Source organism: Mercenaria mercenaria, chromosome 1 (assembly GCF_021730395.1).
Source record: "Mercenaria mercenaria strain notata chromosome 1, MADL_Memer_1, whole genome shotgun sequence".
NCBI classification, from domain to species: domain Eukaryota; kingdom Metazoa; phylum Mollusca; class Bivalvia; order Venerida; family Veneridae; genus Mercenaria; species Mercenaria mercenaria.
Window position 1 is genome coordinate 16,727,691 of NC_069361.1, and position 21,136 is coordinate 16,748,826.

At 36.3% G+C, this 21,136-nt stretch overlaps 3 protein-coding genes across 9 annotated transcripts in view; 1 reads left to right on the forward strand and 2 right to left on the reverse strand.

Annotated features, from left to right (window-relative positions):
• LOC123544883 (uncharacterized) overlaps positions 1 to 405 on the reverse strand; it is a 40,744-nt gene extending 40,339 nt beyond the window's left edge. For all 5 annotated transcript variants that reach the window (XR_008370545.1, XM_053540909.1, XM_053540912.1 and 2 more), the window contains exon 1: positions 281 to 405. Coding sequence is in view for 3 of the 5 variants with exons in the window: in XM_053540909.1 (XP_053396884.1) it covers positions 281 to 282 (2 nt within the window). In the remaining 2 variants the exon portion in view is untranslated. The remainder of the gene's footprint in view (positions 1 to 280) is intronic.
• Positions 191 to 6,596, forward strand: LOC123544886 (uncharacterized). Of its 2 annotated transcripts, none has more exons than XM_045330984.2 (4): positions 191 to 266; positions 2,591 to 2,734; positions 3,544 to 3,705; positions 4,627 to 6,596. In XM_045330984.2, exons 2-4 carry the CDS (start codon positions 2,611 to 2,613, stop codon positions 4,971 to 4,973), a joined length of 633 nt encoding a protein of 210 aa, XP_045186919.2. In that variant the 5' UTR covers positions 191 to 266; positions 2,591 to 2,610; the 3' UTR covers positions 4,974 to 6,596. The 2 variants fall into 2 exon arrangements, with proteins under 2 accessions (XP_045186919.2, XP_045186920.2); XM_045330985.2 differs by lacking the exon at positions 191 to 266 and adding an exon at positions 1,708 to 1,931.
• LOC123544884 (myb-like protein X) overlaps positions 5,839 to 21,136 on the reverse strand; it is a 28,796-nt gene continuing 13,498 nt past the window's right edge. For both annotated transcript variants that reach the window (XM_045330981.2, XM_045330980.2), the window contains exons 3-6: positions 16,127 to 16,936; positions 13,701 to 13,801; positions 8,965 to 9,058; positions 5,839 to 7,846 (exon numbers count right to left, since the gene is read on the reverse strand). In XM_045330981.2, the coding sequence (XP_045186916.2) occupies positions 7,787 to 7,846; positions 8,965 to 9,058; positions 13,701 to 13,801; positions 16,127 to 16,936 (1,065 nt within the window). In that variant the 3' untranslated portion in view covers positions 5,839 to 7,786. The remainder of the gene's footprint in view (positions 7,847 to 8,964; positions 9,059 to 13,700; positions 13,802 to 16,126; positions 16,937 to 21,136) is intronic.

Here is a 21,136-nt window from a genome sequence, read left to right on the forward strand (position 1 = left end):
CACTTTCCTACTCCTAGACCTGTTCAAGCTGATTAGGCAAGGACCAAAAGGCTGGTCTGGCCCATGAAATTCGTCAAGACTGGAGACAACAGAAAACAGATCTATTCCCCTAAATAATCTACATCTGCGCCTAGAAACTTTTATGAGCTATGTCAATTTCGTAGACCTTTTTTCTATTTTGACATTTTGGCGGGAATTGACAATCATTCCTCAAATCACTGAAGATTTCAGCAGACGACATTTGAAGTAAACCATTTCGGTTACAGGTAGGATTACTTACATCTTTAATCATATAAACAGATAGATTTTCATCATTACTTGATAAAATCAATTGCCACTAATTAATGATCGTTCTTTTCTCCGTCTCCATTAAAACGATTTTCTAAGAAAGATAACTCATTGTCGAGACTCTTTCGACCTCAATATGCAACGTACCCGAAATAATTCGCGCCTACTTACTGGTAACAGTGACCTGAAAATGATACCGTTGTAGAACTATAAAAGGGATAATGTAATACTAAATTACTGCGTATTTCATATCAAGTAGATTCTATGTCTTCTTATGCTAATAAGTCTGTATGACCCATTTTTTGTCCAGTTTGGCAGGAACCTACACATTGTAAGACTTAGGCCTACTTAATTACTGCACGAGTTGTAAGATCTTTTTAAATCAGCATGAACAGGCTACAACAGATCAATTAATTCAGTCTTTTACGGGACACCTGCGCGTGTGTATCATGTGCATGAGCTTATTTAGGCCTACATTCGCCACCGGTAGCACATGGATATGGGCGACTCCTACAGAAGACTGGTTATTTGTATTAGTTATAGGTTATTAGATTGATTAATTAATAGATTTGGGTCAAGAAAATATGCGTGAGTTCTGCAGCGGAAATATTGCACGACTTTAGGAGCGCAATATCATTCCGCAAAAGAACGAGTGCAAATTTCTCGATGCTGATCAAATAATCTTTTTTTTATTACATACACATCTACTAGATCTTCACTTATAATTGTTTTATAAATGATATTATTTGTTCTTTAGCGTGAGTAAAATTGAAAATTTTGTCGTTAACCTTTAAACGCGACGGAATGCATGAAACTGACGTCACAAATGACACCAAGCGCCCGATATGAAATTTGAACGTCAATATGGAATATGGGTTCTACTGTAATTTAACGGACTTCATAAATCAGTATGCAGTAATGCAAGATACAGTTCTGAGAAGTTTCAGTCAGTTTTCTCAAGCCAGTTCCGACGATCCTTGAAACAAACATGCATTCAAACGCTACTTATGATACTGAAATCGTCTGCAACACTTCGAGTATCCCCAGATATCTCAGTAAATCTAGTGTTACAAAGCTTCTAGGGAATCTTTAGACCAACAAAGCTACGCAGGACCGGATCAGATCAGACCTAGCGTGGCATGAAATTGCAGATATCGTAACCGTTCTCTTTCAGAAATCCCTATCATCTGGTGACTAGACCAATGCCGTATAGGCCTAGGCCTACTATAAGAAATGCGACACTAGTGTTCCTGCTTACTAACGGCCAGTCTCTCTCACTTGTATAATACTCTATAAAGCCCTAGAACATATCGTTGCTTCCAACATCTTCACACTTTTAAATTCTTACAGATTTCTGTACGACATTCAACATAGTTGTAGATAGAGGCGTCGTGCGAAACCAAGCTGATTGAACTTACAGGCCACGTGGTTAGCAGCATCGCTTTTGGCTACCAAACTGACCTCATTCTCCTTGAATTTAGTAAAATAATCTGTAAAAGATCCTTTGGAAGCGAAGAATGAATCCAAGTACAAATGAAGTACGGGGAGACTTTTTACAGCCGCCACACGGCACTTGGAGATTGCTGTTGTGATAGCTAATAAAGTCTGTAAAAAGATCCGATCCGGTAAAGGTATTCGACAAGGTAGTTCACTTCAAATTACTTCACTCTTTCCAAGAATACGGCTTCTCTAAATCCTAAACTGGAGTAGCTCCTTCCTGATGGCAGAAATCAGTTGTTTTATAGAAGTACTGTCACTTCCGGGACCCCAATGCTCTGTTCTTGGTCCAATCTGCTTTCTCATTTATTATATTATATTATATTGGTGGCTAGCAGAACACTGGAGATTATACTTCAGTCCAATTATGTTTTACCAAAAATTACCGTAATATTGTGGTTGTATACAAACACCTATCAGACTAACAAGACATGCACATGTACTACCTCTTAGACAGCTACAAGTTACCTCTGATTATCACAAAATCTCGCATCACCCTTTTGAACCAACTTCCTAGTAACATCGCAATCATACTGACTTTGACCTTCAAGGCTGTGTTTAAGATTCAATATTAGTCCGGTGTTCGAGGTGTGTAGGTAAGACATGCATGTTGAAACAAGACTGATGAAATTCATGGAGAACGAATGTTGCATAGGCTATTCGTAAAACTGTAGCAACTTTACCAATTAAAATACCGCCACCTACAGAAAAAGAAATTGGAACGAAAACATGTGAAAATTCTGACATTGATATATTTTTACTGAAAATAATTAAGGAATTCTAACAATATTATAATATTTTATAGACTGACCTGTACACATTGACATGAATTCACCTTTACAAGAAGTGCCGTCTACCCCGTCTTTGTCGTTGTACACTGCAGTTCTGAAACGCAATGCAAATACTCCAGAAGCTGTTGTACCGGATGGATTCTTTGATTATATTCAAGGTTTGTTAATTTTAGTTTGTATTTTCCACAAAACAGCATATATATATAATGAATCCTAGATACCATGTTCTTTCGCAATGCTTCTCCAGTCGAGTTGGACAGCCATGATGAAGTATGTCCAACGCTGGACATGATTGTGTTAAAGACATCTTGATGACTGCTTTCTACGTTTTATGCAGATGTCAAGACACCAGATCCATTCATCCAAGTGTTTTATTAACATGTTTTATTACCTGTAAGACTCCTCTGGCCTGTTATACGATTTGTTTTATTTCTTGCGAAAACTATATCTCTTATTGTCATCACTATCACAGTTTGAATTTTCAGTAATATTGCGAATTTGTATTACTATAATGATATGTTATTATTCTGATTTATTCATTTCATTTGTCCGAGGTACTAAGGCCATAATGAAATCATTTGTTTAACAATAGTTGCATTATTCAACTCCATATTGGCCCCTCAATTTAACCCCTCAATTTAACCGATTCTAAAATGCTTGAATCCTGTACTGGTCTTATTTGATTAATAACATATATTTATTAAATGGTAATGAAGAGTCTCAACTGGTTATTAACGTGACTAAATATATATAATTTGCAAGAGGGCGTAGCTCGAGTGCTAGTGTACGCTCAGGTATGCTAATAACCACGTAAATAATATGTTATGCCAATCATCCAGTCTTTATTATATACCTAAACACAATAACTATAACGAGAACTATATATATAGCAAAATGTATAATAAATATCAATAATATTTATTAATAAGGACTGACTTACTTCAGTTTAGTTTATACTACCTTCCAGACCAATCTGTCAGCGTGCCTGGAACACCAGTCCCGGCTGCATTACCATCTTCACCAAGGACACCAAACGCATGGTCTCTGACAAGGTCAATGTCTCGTCAAGGCAGGCGTTATATCTACAATCCATCTCTTGCTTCAAGATTTGTTCGAAATTCCCCAGCAGGTTTGTATTCAGTATTATGTCTTTGTCTCACTCGTATTTCCTCAACCACGCATAAGACAAAAACTGTCAAGTTGCTAAAAACCTTTCAGATAAATTCTTGGTGAGGTTTACTACCCGGGGTGTATGCAGTGTTCACGTGCTATAAGAGGAAGTTATTATGAACGCAAAAAAAAACACAGTGTTTACCTCGCCTGACTATCTGTTTTAGGCCCGTCTGGACAGAAATAAGGGCACTATTTAAACTCAAAGTCAGTCCCTCCCAGACTTCATTCTTAGAGACAATTCATCACCTTACACTGGTAATAGGATAAATGAAACACATAGGTTGTGTCTACTTTTGTTTGTGAACATTGCTAGGTTATTGAGATAAAGCCTGGTCATTAACAATTAACAGCTCTCCGGTATATATGTTTTCGCCAATGATATGATTATGTGAAAATTGCTAGGTTATTGAGATAAAGCCTGGTCATTAACAATTAACTCTCTTTAAGTGTCTTATGGTGACGGTGGGGAGGGAGGGTGGGAGGGAAGCCGCCCGTCCTTGGACTGAGTGTAGTTATTTTTGTCGGTCCTTTGGGCATATAATCCATTCTTATTTTTGATAGAGTTCCGCTTTCACTCACCGGGTGCTAGAGGGTGTTAAAGGTATCGCTTCTCTCATAAATAGACCCAATTAAACGGTCAGCTTTTGTCGAGCTTGGCTGCGTGCTACATTTCCACATTATTTCCTTACAGATTCATTTTCCTACGTTGATTTTCAGAAATATCACGTCAGATTGAAGTACTTTCATGTTTTCACATGAACGTTGGTATATTTGTGTGACAAAATTCTGTCCTGCATGTTGACCGCTGAGGAAATGAATATTCAAACCTTTGACAAGGATTTACTTTAACAAATGACCAAATACCTTTGCTTTGCAGGAAGCAAATATCTCGGAGAGCAAGTGGTCCCATCAACACCAGTGGGAGGGTTTGCCCTACCATGTACACCAACAAGCTCACAAAGACGGAGAACATCCCCTAGAATGCAAGTTAACACGCCTAATACTGTAGACAATGAAGTTACCATAGATGCTGCAGGAGACAGACCTCTTAAGAGAAAGAAGGTGGAAAACCAGAGACAGACCAACTCCTACATTAATAAAACCCCAACGTCAAGGCCAAGAAGTCAGCGGAGAGAAGCTGTAGTAAGATATAGGAGATCGCCAGAAGCTGTCCGAGAATCTGGTGATGCTGCGATATTTCAGGATTTTCTTGATCTTATCTAACTAACGTTACATAAACGTGACGTACTAAACGGCGTACTCGTCCTAAATAAAAAAGTGACCGCCAAGTAACATAAGGATACTGTTTTTATCCGCTGGCCACCTCCAGTATCGTTTGAAAATCAATATTAAGAATCATGAACCTACAATTGTTTAAAACGCGTTCCTGTTTTAAGTGTTCACAATACGGAAATATGTTTCTTACGTCGGTATTTTCCAGCATTCTGTACTTCATGTGTTAAGGTAAGCTTGTTGTCTTGTCTACATTTAAATCCGAACACAGGTTTACTAAAGTCAACATAGATAATTTTGTGTCTCACCATTTACGATTATATCAGAAAGGGTGGTGTTTGTTAGTACGCTTTGACCACAGTATATCTGTAAACATGCTTTGTACAAATTCTGTAGACTTTTGAGCAACTGCCCAAAAACCTTTGTGTAAAACTGAATTAATCTTTAGCTAGCGTTCCTCAGCAAAGACGCGAACAATTTTAAATGCATTTCCTAGAGTTGGGAAATTTGTTCTAGTAAATGGGCGGAGGGGTGGGGCGAAAGAAAGCAGCAACGCACAGTGGGCGGGTTTAACTTGGCTGTCAGCAGCACGTGCTTAAAATAATGCCCGGTCTTCTCCATCATTAAAGCGGGAAATTCGTCTTATGATCATGCAGACTTTAAACCAAACAAAAATTATGTAAAGGAAATTATGATTTTTTTTATTTGAACTGGCCAATATTTCTAAATTGAAGATATTTTTGATTTTACATTTAGACATTTATCGTTGACCAAAAAGTTCTGCATACGGTTAGTGTTCGGTTTGACATATAGCCCCAAAAGAGCAGACAAATGACAATAAGTAACAAACACACTATTTTAGATAGTGAACCTTTATTAACTTGAAAATGTTTACAAGTATATTAATACAGATATGATATGCAGATAGAAATACTGCACAATGTTGAATTATAATTTTTCATTAGAACATGCATATATGAAATGTGAATGTATACCAGTCAACAAAGAATCAATCCTACAGCCACTGTTGCTCGTACTATTTTGTTAGAAAAAAGCGCCCATATCCCTACATTTACAGCTTAGATAGAGGATTTTTAATACTGTTTTTTTATATGTCATTTTGCATGTAAAATGTGCACTGCAATTCAAACATACCAGTGGAACCGAACTCCACAATTATTGACAGTATTAAAGCATTATTCATATCAAGATTGTCAATGTCATCGAGTAACTCGAATTATTAATTGCTCTTTCATTACTGAATGCAAATACAAAACATCAGCATCTGACAGTACTGTGAAAGGGTACTGAATATTTCCCCTCTGTCTACCCTTCCCCGTTTAGCAATCAAACAAAATAAATGGGCTTCTTGCAAGTGAACTTAAGCTTCCAGGTGGCGTTACCTAACGCTTGAATCAGTGTTGGTTCATAAACAATCTTGAACAACAGGAAAGTGTCAAAACCTACTGCATTACATGTAAGTTCTTTTTATATCTTTGAGCCATTTCAACTGCAACGCCTACCAAATATTTTGTAAGAAATTCACTTACAATGTATTCCCAAAATGGTTTTCCAAGCTGTTTGCATAAATGCACCATATGATTGACTAGACATTTGCAAATCGGACTTCATTCCAACGCAAAAAATAAATATCTAACCTATTTCTCACAGCCCTTTCGTTTTATTAGGTCTGCATAACGTTCTCGAGAATTTGATGAAAAAGGGAAGGCACGTGATCTATCAGAATATGATGATTATGATGATACAAGAGAAAATACAGCGCACCCTCTTGTAATGTTCTGCAGCATCTGCTGTTACGTTTTTACCAAGTGTACAGACAAAAACACTTGCAAAAACTTTAGATATAAAATAATGTTTATAACAAATAGCAATGGAAAAACATAATACACAACGATTAGACAAAAACAAGACTGGCTTCGCTTAATATTTGTTTTTTTTCTTTTCATACAAAGTGATATTAATTAATAATATATTCTGCACGAATTTAGTAAGATACAAACAGGAAAAGTTAGCGCTTGAAATAAATTCTTACATACAATCTTCCTTAATTCAAATCCGTGTTTTAACTTGGAACCAACAAGCTGCCAACAACCAATACATGTGTTAAATAACTTGCATAGCAAAATAAAATCTTGGTCATTAAGCTAGAAATCTGTATGTATCTGGCATTACCTTTACAAGATGTATTTACTAACAGCAGCTTTAAAACACGTAAATTATCTACTTAAAACTGGAAACTATACAAAGTTAATTCTGTCACTGTTTCTTGTACTGTTAGTTTTGACCACTGCTAGAAAGGTTACGGTCTGAGATTGTTTTGGGGAAATATGCATAGGCGAATTACAGGATACACTGTTGTTTCAACTATGATCTATCCAAAAATTGTGCGTTTTTCTATTGGTTTGTTTCTGTTTATATTTTTGTCAAGTTAAAGAGTAATTTAAATAAATTTTTTCCAGAAAATGTAGGAAATTGAAAAAATCAAACCTAAATAGCGAAAACAAATGGTCAGTTCAATAAAACGGTTAGCCGTAAATAACAGACTTCTGCTACCGTAATACCCAGAAATTTTTTAATATTGCACTTCTATAGTTAACATGTAACATATACGAAAGGAGTTCATTTCTTCAGTAGATTGCAACATGTAATTGCATAATTTCAACACGCAATGAACATATATACTGTAATTAATTAATGCGTATTACATGTATTAAGATCACAGTTACTTCAAGAATTATATTTCAAAGTTTAATTTTGTTTATGTTCTATTTGATCCAAGCTGTTCACCCTTTTGTTACTGTTATGACATTATTTTCTACTCCAGTGTCGTCTGCTCGTGTCGGCTGAAACAAGAAGAACAGATTTGTTCTATTGATTCATTCTATGCAAATATCTATATACCTTGTGACATTTACTGATAAATACCACATGCATTTAAGTTGATTGGAAGCAGCATTTTATGGTGTTCTCTATATAAAATGTCGGAACAATAGACATAAAAGCCAATGAATTCTTGAAATAGTGTTTTTTTTTCAGTTGTTACATGCATGTTAAAACTTTCCAGTCTATGCAACATTAAGTAAGAAAATCGATCTAATATAAACAGAGTGGAAGAAAATGCTCTGCAGAGCCATGTTGCTCCTATCTTTTCAACTACCTGACCTGGCATACCATCGATGCTTTCTTGCATACCGGACTTGAGTTTCCGTTTCTAGCACCGACGCTTGCAAAACAATTCGTCCTATACCAGGGGTTCAGGATGAATCGGCAATGCTGTGCGTAAATTCATACGCTTATATAAAAGTTTTATCAAGAAAATCATTTAAAAAAAAAAATCTTGTGTTTGTCATAGGGTGAGAACATTGTGCATCTAGATAAGGCCTCTAACCCGGACCCTTGGAAAAATCATTTCGATGCTCTACTGTGCGAGGTATCGGATCGCCTCCGCACAGTTTGGTTATGTTATTGAAACCATGTTGAAGGTATTACTGCAGATTATCAACCAAATCTGGCATTAATGTCATTAATGTAACAAATGCGGATTAGGTACCAGATATGATTCTGCTGTTCTTGAAATATTTATAGGTTATTAGCTTTGTATCGGGAAATATGCACGAGTTCTCAGCGGAAATATTGCGCGACTTTAGGAGCGCAATATTCTTCCGCTGAAGAACGAGTGCATATTTCCCGATGCAAAGATAATAACCTTTTTATTACATACACATCTACACGTATAAATATCACGTAAATATTATAAATTTGTTCAATAGCCTGAACAGCATTGGCAATACTGGACCAAATAGAAAAAATAGTGCAAGAACAAACACTGAATTACGTCACGCACCCGATATGAAATTCAGGCGTCAGTGTATGGAAAAATATTCACGTTTCCGGTACCAGTGTAACCTAACGGGGAATAGAAACGTGTATGTAATAAAACAGTATATTGCGTGCGTTTTACCTGATTTGTATTAATTTGCCATTCCCCATCCACGAAGTACTTGTATGTGTATTCCCCAGGCTTTAAATCTATGGAAACTACGAACACGTCATCTCTGAAATACAAATCAGTAACACTAAATAAATGTCATAGCATTTATAATGTCATCTTGTTATGTAACAAATAGTGCTTTAATAACAATTCGTATTGCGATGTAATAATGAACTTATAGATAACACCTTTTTACTCCGCTGTCATTGTCAAAACAGAAAGACAAGTGTTTTTATAAGTGCTTTAGCCATACCTTTTCATTAAGTTTGTATAAACTTAAACAAGAAGGCCAAGATGGCCCTAGGTCGCTCACCTGTATAACACACCATAACATTGTAAACATGTTTTACCTAGGGATTTCATGGAGACAAATATTCTGACCAATTTTCATTAAGATTGGTCCAAAAAACGTGGCCTCTTGAGTATAAATACGCATTTTCATTGATTTGACCTAGTTACCTAGTTTTTTACCCCACAGATTCGAACTTGTCCAAAGTTTCATGAAAACAAACATTAAAAAAAATTGTGACAAAGTTTCGGGAAGACTGGAGCAAAAAAGTGGCCTCTACAGTGTATACAAGCTTTTCCTATGATTTGACCTAGTAACCTAGTTTTTGACCCCACGTGACCCAGATTTAAAACGTCCAAGACTTCATGATAACAAACATTCTGACCAAATTTTATGAAGATAGATTCAAAAATGTGCCCCTCACACCCGGTTGTAAACAAGCTAATTCTTTGATTTGACCTGGTGACTTAGTTTTTGACCCCACATGAATCAGATAAAAATTCATCCGATATTTCATGCAGACAAACATTTTGACCAAGTTTCATGCACATCAAATGAACAAGTTAACAAGCTTTTCCTTTGATTTGACTGGGTGACCAAGTTTTTGACCCCATATGACCCAGTTTCAATCCTTGCCTAGGAATCATCGAGATAAACATTCTGACCAAGTTCCATGCAGATAGGATCATAAATGTGGCCTCTAGATTGTTAACAAGCTTTTCCTTTGATTTGACCTGATAACCTAGTTTTTGACCCAACATGACCCAGTCTCGATCCAGGCCTAGAGATCATCAAGATAATCTTTCTGTGCAAGTTTGTATCAAATCGAAGCATAAGTGAAACCTCTATATGGCTGAAAGGGCCAAAAATAGAAAATTTTGCCGCTTTCAGGGGCAGAAACTTTAGAACCCATGATGGAATCTAGCCAGTTTTCGAAAGGAACCGAGATCTTATAGTGACTTCAGTTGTGTGTAAGTGTGGTTAAAATCAAATATAAAATGTCACTTCTATCGTGTTCACAAAGTAAAAACTACCAAATTTTGGATCTTTCAGGGGTCAATCAGGGGTCGTAACTCCAGAACCTATGATTGGATCTGACAGATTCATCATGGAATCCAAGATTTATTGTTGTTGAAGATATTTTGCAAGTTTGTATCAAATCAAACCTTAAATAAAGTCTTTATATCGCTGCAAAAGCCAAAATAGCAAATTTTGGCCCTTGAAAGGGCCTATAACTCTGGAACCCATCATAGGATCTGGCCAGTTTTCGAAAGGAACCGAGATATTATGCCAATACAAGTTGTGTGCAAGTTTGATTATAGTCGATTGCAAAATGGTGTCTCTATCGTGTTCACAAGCCAAAATAGCAAATTGGGTCCTTTAAGGGGCCATAACTCTGCAACCCATGACGGGATCTATCCAGTTTTCGTAAGGAAGCGAGATATTATGCACATACAAGTTGTGTGCAAGTTTGATTAAAGTTGATCGCAAAATATGGTCTCTATCGTGTTCACAAGCCAAAAATGGCAAATTTTGGCCCTTAAAGGGGCCATAACTCTGCTACCCATAATGCGATCTGGCCAGTTTTCAAAAGTAACCGATATATTATGCCCATACAAGTTGTGTGCAAGTTTGATAAAAATCAAATACAAAATGTGGTCTATATCGTGTTCCCAAGGACCACGGACGATCACAAAAGCTCACCCTGTCACCAGGGGAGCTAAAAAAAAAACCTTACAAGTTCAGAAAAAAGCTATTTCGAATTCAGGTTTTAAAATGATGTAAACATACCTATATGATTAGACGAAATAACAAGAGCTGTCCGATGACAGCGCGCTCGACTATTCGAAGAACTGATTGAAGAATGGGGTCAAAATATTTCCACAGATATTCAAACAAAAGAAATAAATAGATTAGACAAACAATGTTCCTGTATTTCTTTGATTTCGATAAGTCTTGCACTAAATGGCAATGTATGAACCAATTTCAAAGTCCAAAAAGGGCCATAATTCAGTCAAAATAGTTATGTACTCTTGCCTACAGATGGAAATCATAATGATAAACAAGTGTTCAAAGTTTAAAAGCCATATGTCAAATAGTTTTGACAAAACGTGGACTTGTATGAAAACAGAACCAATTTCAAAGTCCAAAAAGGGCCATAATTCAGCCAAAATAGTTGACAGAGTTATGTACTCTTTCCCACAGATAGAGACTATTAACGTAAACAAGTGATAAAGTTTCAAAGCCATATGTCAAACACTTTACAAAAAATATGAACTGGTAGGAAAACTTAACCAGATTTCTCAGTAAAAAAGGGCCATAATTCAGCCAAAATCTGATGGAGTTATGTACTCTTGCCTATAACTGGATATGGTGATGGTAAACAGGTGTTGAAAGTTTCAAAGCTTTATTCAAAAGACTTTGTCAAAATATGAACTGGTACGAAAATTAACCAAATTTCTAAGTCAAAAAGGGCCATAATTCAGCCAAAATCCTTGATGGAGTTATGTCTCTTGCCTATAACTGGACATGGTGATGGTAAACAAGTGTTGAAAGTTTCAAAGCTTTATCTCAAAAGACTTTGTCAAAATACGAACTGATACGAAAAACTTAACCAAGATTTCTAAGTCGAAAGGGGCCATAATTCAGCCAAAATCCTTGATGGAGTTATGTACTCTTGCCTATAACTGGTCATGGTGATGGTAAACAAGTGTTGAAAGTTTCAAAGCTTTATCTTAAAAGACTTTGTCAAAATATGAACTGGTACGAAAAACTTAACCACGATTTCTAAGTCAAAAGGGGCCATAATTCAGCCAAAATCCTTGATGGAGTTATGTGCTCTTGCCTATAACTGGCCATGGTGGTGGTAAACAAGTGTTGAAAGTTTCAAAGCTTTATCTCAAAAGACTTTATCAAAATGTGGACTGGTACGAAAAACTTAACCAAGGTGTGACCGTGGTGAATAGGATAGCTCTACTTATTCTTCGAATAGTCGAGCTAAAAATTATTAATTTAAATTTAAGGATTAAAGGAAAATAGGCACTAAAATGTACAAAGTTATCGGAGGTAGCACTACCAATGCACAAGTGTCGCGTGTATTGAAGTGATACTTTATGTATGTCTGTATTGGTCTACAAGTCAGACAATTATACATGAATGTACACATTATCTTACTCTTGTACTTTGCTCTTGAGATGCGGAAGACTTCTAATGTTTACAAAATATCAAGAAGAAACTTCCGCAATTGATGGTTTGTATCAAGTGACACACATGTATTCAATGTAGTTTAACAAACAATATTTGCATTATGAAAAGAATGTTGTCTGCACTGATTTAATCTATTCTTGTTTAGTAATTACTTCAGTCTTTGTTTTTAACAAAAGCTGCATTCTGCACTAATTTTCAATATAATATATTAGAACTTTATTTAACGAGGGTTACATATAGTCCTCAAACATTCTATCAAAATTATGTAACTTTGTCGCTAAGTACAGTTAAGTGAGTGAGAAACAACTGAAAGAAAATGTGTAGACAATAATCATTTCATTGTATTTCAATGAAGATAAGAATGGTAACTTTTATGACCAAGAATGTCACAGAAATCATGAATTGGAAGAACGAACATTAAACACATTGCTGGTGATATTGTGGATGGTGGACGTCAGAATAAATACCATGTACAGGTCAGGAAATATGGAAACGAGCAGTCATAATAGAATAGTTATCTTACACCTGCTTCCGGATACCAGTGATTACAGCCTTGTAGGGTACGCTCAGACGGGCTGCATACTGAGGTTTAAACCCCCTTGTTACCGTTGACATCACCTGTTACTACGAACATACCATACACTAACCCCTTAGGTTTAAATACTCGCGGAGTCTGTACAAGCAAATATAATAATCAATTAAAATGCAATTAGTGCGGAGTTGAATTACATGGTAGTTCTGCCTAGAAGGTCTAATCATCCAACTGACAACACAAAATAGCCTGTCCAGAAGGTCTAAACAGCTGACAACACAAAATAGCCTGTCCAGAAGGGTGAAACAGCTGACAACACAAAATAGCCTGTCCAGAAGGTTGAAACAGCTGACAACACAAAATAGCCTGCCCAGAAGGTTGAAACAGCTGACAACATACGTCTCCAATGTAGTGTGGTCCTTGAGACCAAGTGAGATAACATACAAATTAGGTTTGATTAATATGTGCATTAGCATTGACAAAGTCTTCTACTATCTTAGTTTATGCTGAAACAGCATTTCTTGGGTCAAGTGTTACCCAAACCAAAGCAAAATACTACTGCTGACGAGTGTTACAAGGAAGTTTAAAAGACCATGTTAGCGTGCCAAATATGTGCATCTTAAATAACTGCTTCAGATGCCTTAACCTCCAACATATATATGAGATATGGCAACTTACTTCTTCTCTAACTTGATTTTGTCTCCCCAGTCATTGAATGATCCTCCAACATCCACGCTTTCTCCTGCACCTTCCCATCTAAACTCAGTGGCTACCTTCAGCTGCAAATGTAACATTCATATGCATATACTGAACATATAATTACTATATTACACGGTTTTGTGAGTTTTATGAAAGATAACCTAGAATTGCGTATAATTATACAGTATCACACGCTCAATGCTTAACAAAATTATGTTATTCAACGCTTTCCTGTACACTATGGCGATATACATGTACTTGGATCAGTACCCATTCGAATATGACATTAACCGATATTCCTATATTGACAGGACAATGTTTACTATGCTTTTTTTCAGTAAAAAGGAGACACAAGTCCATCTTTTAAATGTATACAAAACATCGCGTCAAGCGTTTACTGATGTTAATACTAATGCGGATCGGATTTTTATTGTTTATTCTAACATAGTCCGATTTGCCTGTCAGTTAAAACGAAGGAAGTTCTGCGATGAACAAGGTTGTCGCGCTGACCGATGAGAGCATATTATGACGTCCCGTTCATTATTTAACAAATAATCAAGGCCTTCGAGTTGTTTATCGTCTAGTTTACCACGGTTCAGAGTTCAGATGCGTTGGGATTGAACCACGAGGGGCGTTAGCCCGACTGGTTAAATACTGAAGCATCTGAACGATGAACCGTGGTAAATTAGATGATTAATCGCAAGAAGGCATTGACTGTTTTCATTCTGACATGCTCATTGACATATTTTAACAAATATTATGCTGGACTTCATTTACCCGAGGAGTAATGTATCGGACGTCATACGGCAATTTGACGTCATAATTGACGTCATAATGCTCTCTTACCGGTCGGCGCGTCAACCGTTGTTTATCGTAGAATATACAGAGCTTGATTTTCTTCTTTGTTTAACTGGAAATCAAATCGAGCCATGTTAGAATGTAGGGATAACGCATGTTTTTTCGTGTTACAACATCTGCAGAACCCCAAGGGAATGGTTGGTTCCCAAGCCCGGTAGGGCGAGGGTACCAACGCATCCAGAGGGATTCTAAAGTTGTTATAACACGAAATGAACATGCGCTAACGTGTAAAAACTATATAATATATGAATTTATTACATGCCCGTTTCTAATTCCTGTTAAGTTACAATGGAACAGGAAACGTCAATATTTTTCTATACACGGACGCCTGAATTTCATATCGGGTGCGTGACGTAATTTAATGTGTGTCGTTGCATTAATTTTTTTATTTAGTTTAGAATTGTCAATATTATTCTGGCTATTGAACATATTCGTTGTATTTACATTACATTTACACGTGTAGATACGTATGTAATAAAAAGGTTATTATCTTTGCATCGGAAAATATGCACTCGTTCTGTTGCGGAAGAATATTGCTCTCCTAAAGTCGCGCAATATTTCCGCCGCAACAAAGCTAATAACCTATAGATAACCTATAGATATTGTTCCTCGACGACATTAATTTCCATGAAATGCGCTGTTTTATTACGTTGACGTCATTTCCTTTAAATTATCCGTTTTGGGGCCGTAATACGTTAACGCTTTGCCATGGAACGCGCACATATAAAAATATGTTTTAACAACTGATGAGCCACACATTTACTCTCCTGTTAAAACACCCCCTAAAAGTGACAAGAACAGCAAGTTTTATGCTAGAATACTCGAATGATTCAAGTTCTGCGTAATTTTATCATAATATTTCAATGAACAGTATTGAACGAAAACATAGAAGACCTCTTTCAGGGTTAAACCGCGTTAAAGCTTTGGTTACTTAATATGTTAAAATGGAGATTTCAATCAAAGATATTCCAATATGGAATATTTTGTATCCAATTAGGAAATGCACGGTAGCGTGGTACAAATACGAATCGCTTACTGGAAAAGAAAAACAGTTACAGAATAATAGCATGCACTGTAAATCACAGCAAACTTACAAACAAAATAAAACCAACTGACACATTCGTTACACATGCAACCCCATCATGCAATCATTCAGCAACTTTACTGACCTATAAAGGCATTCGTTTTATATATTTCATGAACAGTGATAATTCATAAGTAATCCAGCTCTTAATTAATGGCGAGAATGTTTTAATATGCTCGGACTATATAATAAGATTTCTGTACTTTTCCATCAAAACTAAACCCATACTGAAAAGGTGTAGAGGTATAAAATTTGCTTTTTTTGTGAACGATCTAAAAGGTAAAATTTTGACATAATTGGAATGAAGGACTGATATTCTGTTACTAACTCAGAATATAAGTTTCAATATGAAAAATTCTAGTATGCAATATACATCAGTCACAACAAAATACACGCATTTAAAAAAATGTTCACTTTCAAATCAACTGTCGCACAAACAAAAACGAAAAAGAATATTTCAAACCTCTGACTCTTCAGTTTGCTCCTGAGCAGTGCTTTCGGATTTCTCTGTTTCTTCTTTCACTGAATCATCTTGTGTAGACTCACCATTTACTTCAACATTCTCATTTTCAACTAGCTTTTCAGTAACTTTATCTGTTTCATTAATTTCCGATTCCTTTCCGGACTCTGCTTCTTTACTGTCATCATTGCTCTGAGCAACATTTTCTTCTTTCTCTTCTGTTTTGACACCGTTAACAAGTGTATCAGTAGTTTCAACACTACTAGTTGGTTCACTTGTTTCAGCTTCCTTTTCGGCACTTACAGTTTCTGGTTCTTTAGATTCTAGCGTGGAACTATCGGTTGTCTTAGCATCTGAACTTTCTTCTGTCGTAAGTGGTTTCACTACTGCAATGTTTGTATTTGGTACTTCTTGTTCTTGTTTTTCAGGCTCAGATTTTGTTTCTGTGACTTCTGTTTTTGTTTCTTCGACTGCCTCTTGTGTATCTTTGTCTTCTTTTGTTTCCGGTTCTTTACTTTCTTGCACCTGTGGTTCTTCTGATTTGTTTTCCGTTTCCAATGATTTTGTATCACTTACAGGTTCCGATTTTGACTCGGCTTTCTCTTTATCTTCAGTGTTATCTGGTGCTACATTTTCAGTTTTTTGTTCAGTTTCAACTTTTGTTTCAGTTGCTACTTTTTCTGCTTCATTTTCAGACTTATCTTCTTTTTTGTCAGTGTCCTTGTTATTGTCTTTATTTTCATCTGAGTCTTGTTTAACGGTTTCTGTTTCTTTTACTTCATTTTCCTTCTTGTCCCCTTCATTTGAGGTCGCCTGCGTTGTTAGAAAACAATTAGTACCAAATCATGCACTGAAGTTAATAATGTTTAAAAACCTGAACTCAGCAATCACGCATACACATGGGATATATTGTTATATATGCAGCATTCTATTACAGTTAACCCTGTGCTAATTAATTTCTTGTTCAAACAATTGCAGCGTATCATGTGTAAAACTCATCTGCAAATGGGACAATGTTTTAGTGTATCATGTGTAAAAGTCATCTGCAAAGAAAGACAATGTTTATTTTCTCTCTCCCCAACATGATATCTATATACAGGTTAACTGTATTTTTCGATTAACATGCAGTCGCCCTGTCCTACTGTCATTAAGTTACCGTGTACAGCACGTGCCAAAGCTGGAACATGATGTTTGGTGAAATATAATTAATAAATGATGGCACCAATTTCCATAGTTTTTACACCAGTATGATTGTAATGTTACTGGAACTTCATATAAAAGAATTCACATTAAACTGAATCATTGACAATACTGTTACATTCAGGATGAGTTAATGAACAATGTAAACATGCTCAAAAATAAAATATGATTACTAGATCTAGTCTTTATGCACAGGAATATTCAATTTATCTAGTCTTTATGCACAGGAATATTCAATTTATCGAGTGTTTCTGCATAGTTATTAGGTCATGTTGTTTCTACTGATAAAAACGTATGTTTTTACGATAAATGTAGTCATTTGTTTCCGCGTAGTTTGCGCAATGAACATGAAACTGCCAAAGCAGGCAGTTTTTTTTTATTCTTAATTGTTATTTTAGCCCATTTCTTTTGTGTTTGTGTAAACATGAATTAGTTCAGAGTATTAATGACATGATGTTAATTTTTCCATGCCTTCATAAAATTCATTTGTTACATTATTCGACTATTTGAGGACTGAATTGAAGAGTATAGTAAGTATGAAATGTTCACCTGGTGAAGTCCTGAAAATAGATGGCTTCGTAGGATTTTGAACTGATAGTCCTGACAGTCCTAAAGCCTTTAAACGTGTGAAATTTGTAAACAGGTCAAAGAAAACACACAAGGTAGCTATATAGCTAGAATCAGCTATTAAACCAATAGCAGTAATGCAAACATATATGAGCCGCGCCATGAGAAAACCAACATAGTGGGTATGCGACCAGCATGGATCTAGACCAGCCTGCGCATCCGCGCAGTCTGGTCAGGCTCCATGCTGTTCGCTTTTAAAGCCTATTGATATTGGAGAAACTATTAGCGAACAGCATGGATCCTGACCAGACTGCGCGGATGCGCAGGCTGGTCTGGATCCTTGCTGGTCGCATACCCACTATGTTGGTTTTCTCATGGCACGGCTCATATCAGAATTAAATGAACAAGAGATCACAGAGTGATCTTGGCGCCCACCAATGTGCCATTTTTGAGTGTTCCAAATTTCAAGACTTACTGACTAGCTCAAGGTCAAATTTCATTTCCGTACACAACACTTTGCATGTGGTCCAAATTCGAAAGCTGTAGCTTGAGAAATGTGAAAGTAGGTCACTAGATCAATTTCAAGGATGAAATGTGAAAGTAGGTCACTAGGTCAAAATCAAGGTCAAATTACACTTCTGAACACAAGTTTATGCATGTGGTCCAAATTTAAAGCCTGTACTTTCAAAAATGTGGAAGTAGGTCACTAGGTCAATGTCAAGGTCAAAGTTTGTTTCGGTACACAATACTATGCATGTGGTCTAAATTGGAAGCCTGTAGCTACAGAAATGTGAAAGTAGGTCACTAGGTCAATCTTAAGGTCAAAGTTCATTTCGGTACACTAAACTATGCATGTGGTCCAAATTTGAAGGCTGTAGCTCGAGAAATGTGAAAGTAGGTCACTAGGTCAAAATCAAGGTCAAATTTTATTTCGGAACACAGAACTATGCATGTGTTCCAAATTTGAAGCCTGTACCTTCAAAAATGTGAAAGTAGGTCACTAGGTCAATGTAAAGGTCAAAGTTTGTTTCGGTACACAAAACTATGCATGTGGTCCAAATTTGAAGGCTGTAGCTTGAGAAATGTGAAAGTAGGTCAGTAGGTCAAAATCAAGGTCAAATTCCAATTCGAACACAAAACTATGCATGTGGTCCAAATTTGAAGCCTGTACCTTCAAAAATGTGAAAGTAGGTCACTAGGTCAAAGTCAAGGTCAAAGTTTTTTTCAGTGCACAAAACTATGCAAGTGGCCCAAATTTGAAGGCTGTAGCTACAGAAATGTGAAAGTAGGTCACTAGGTCAAAATCAAGGTCAACTCATGTCAAGGTTCATCTTGCCAAAACCATACATGTGGTCCAAATTTGAATGTTGTAGGTTATTGACAAGAAGATTTTAAAATCTTTTCCCTATATAAGTCTATATGAACCATGTGACCCCCCAGGGCGGGGCCATATTTGACCCTAGGGGGATAATTTGAACAAACTTGGTAGAGAACCACTAGATGATGCTACATTACAAATGCCAAAGCCCTAGGCCATGTGGTTTGGACAAGAAGATTTTCAACGTTTTTCCCTATGTAAGTCTATGTAAACCATGTGACCCCCGGGGCGGAGCCATATTTGACCCTAGGGGGATAATTTGAACAATCTTAGTAGAAGACCACTAGATGATGTCATATTCAAAATATCAAAGCCCTAGGCCCTGTGGTTTTGAACAAGAGGTTTTTCAAAGTTTTTCCCTATATAAGTCTATATAAACCATGTGACCCCCGGGGCGGGACCATATTAGACCCAAAGGAAATATTTTGAATCATCTTGGTAGAGGACCACTAGATGATGCTTCATACCAAATATCAAAGCCCTAGGCTCTGTGGTTTTGGACAAGAAGATTTTCAAAGCTTTTCCCTATATAAATCTATGTAAATTATAGAAATAAACAAAGGGCCATAACTTACTAAAAAATTGTTGAACCAGTCTGATTTTCAGGGGACACAACTAGGGTATCAATACATCATTCTGATAAAGTTTGGTCAAAATCCCCCAGGTAGTTTCTGAGGAGATGCGATAACGAGAAATTGTTAACGGACGGACGGAAGGACGACGGACCACGGACGCAGAGTGATTTGAATAGCCCACCATCTGATGATGGTGGGCTAAAAATGGTCATAATCGCATTTCAGCTGTTTACAAGATTAAGACAGTTGCACAAAACAGATATCCAAAACCTGTCACACATACTTACATACTGTTAATTATGTATTGCATAAACTTACTGGGCTGATATATCTATGCAGTCACAGTATTAATAAATGCATCGATTTTTGCGATTATACATTTGAAAATCCCCGTTACGTATTTGAAACTAAAATGATTTATTTTCTTGACTTAACCCAGAATTTCGCATTTTACGGACAGGTAAATTATGTCTTTTAAACAAGAGCTGTCACAGGAGACATCGCACTCGACTATTTCGGTGCTAGATAGTGAAACTGGGCTCATTTGAGGAAGCTGGAGCTGTCTTTGGAGTGTTTAATTACTCAAATGTGGATGAAGATCTTGGACAATAGCTCAAATCTGTGTCAAATGTAGTTGGATGAAGATATTGGACAATAGCTCAAATCTGTGTCAAATGTATTTAGTTATAACAAAGATAGAAGTGTATCAAAACATCAAATAAGTATAAAAGGGATATAACTCATAAAAAGTAATGCACCATATGTCATTTACATAATTATCACATGTGGCTAATAATGTGGAACTATTAGTTTGAATCAAATAAGTGAGAAAGAGCAGAAAACAACTTGAACCTGAAATTCCAGTACAAAGGGGGCATAACTCATAGCATTTTGGTGCTAGCATCATGAACAGTGGGTAACCATATATAACAACCGTTTTAAGTTTGAATAAAATCCATTTAGTAACAATAGATATATTGAAAAAGCATAAAAATTAAAATGAAATTCTAAGTGAAAAGGGGACACAAGTCACTAAATATTTGTGCCAGGGGTATGGACCTTGTGTCATATGATGAGGACGACACTGTGGAAAAACTATTTTAAGTTTGAATCAAATTTGTTAAGTAATAACAAAGATAAAATGAAAGTGCAAAAACATTAACCTGAAATCATAAGTAAAAAGGGGGCATAATTCATGAAATATTGGTGCCAGAGTTATGGCCCTTGTGTCATATGATGTGGGTGATGATGTGGTACAACTATTTTAATTTGATAATAACAGATATACAGTAG

What these genes read in the sequence shown, in the direction of transcription:
- LOC123544886 (XM_045330984.2), top strand. Translation starts at nt 2,611, where the DNA reads ATGAATTCACCTTTACAAGAAGTGCCGTCTACCCCGTCTTTGTCGTTG. An exon ending in ATTCTTTGATTATATTCAAG is followed by an intron (nt 2,735 to 3,543) that starts GTTTGTTAATTT and finishes ACTACCTTCCAG; the next exon opens with ACCAATCTGTCAGCGTGCCT. An exon ending in TGTTCGAAATTCCCCAGCAG is followed by an intron (nt 3,706 to 4,626) that starts GTTTGTATTCAG and finishes TTTGCTTTGCAG; the next exon opens with GAAGCAAATATCTCGGAGAG.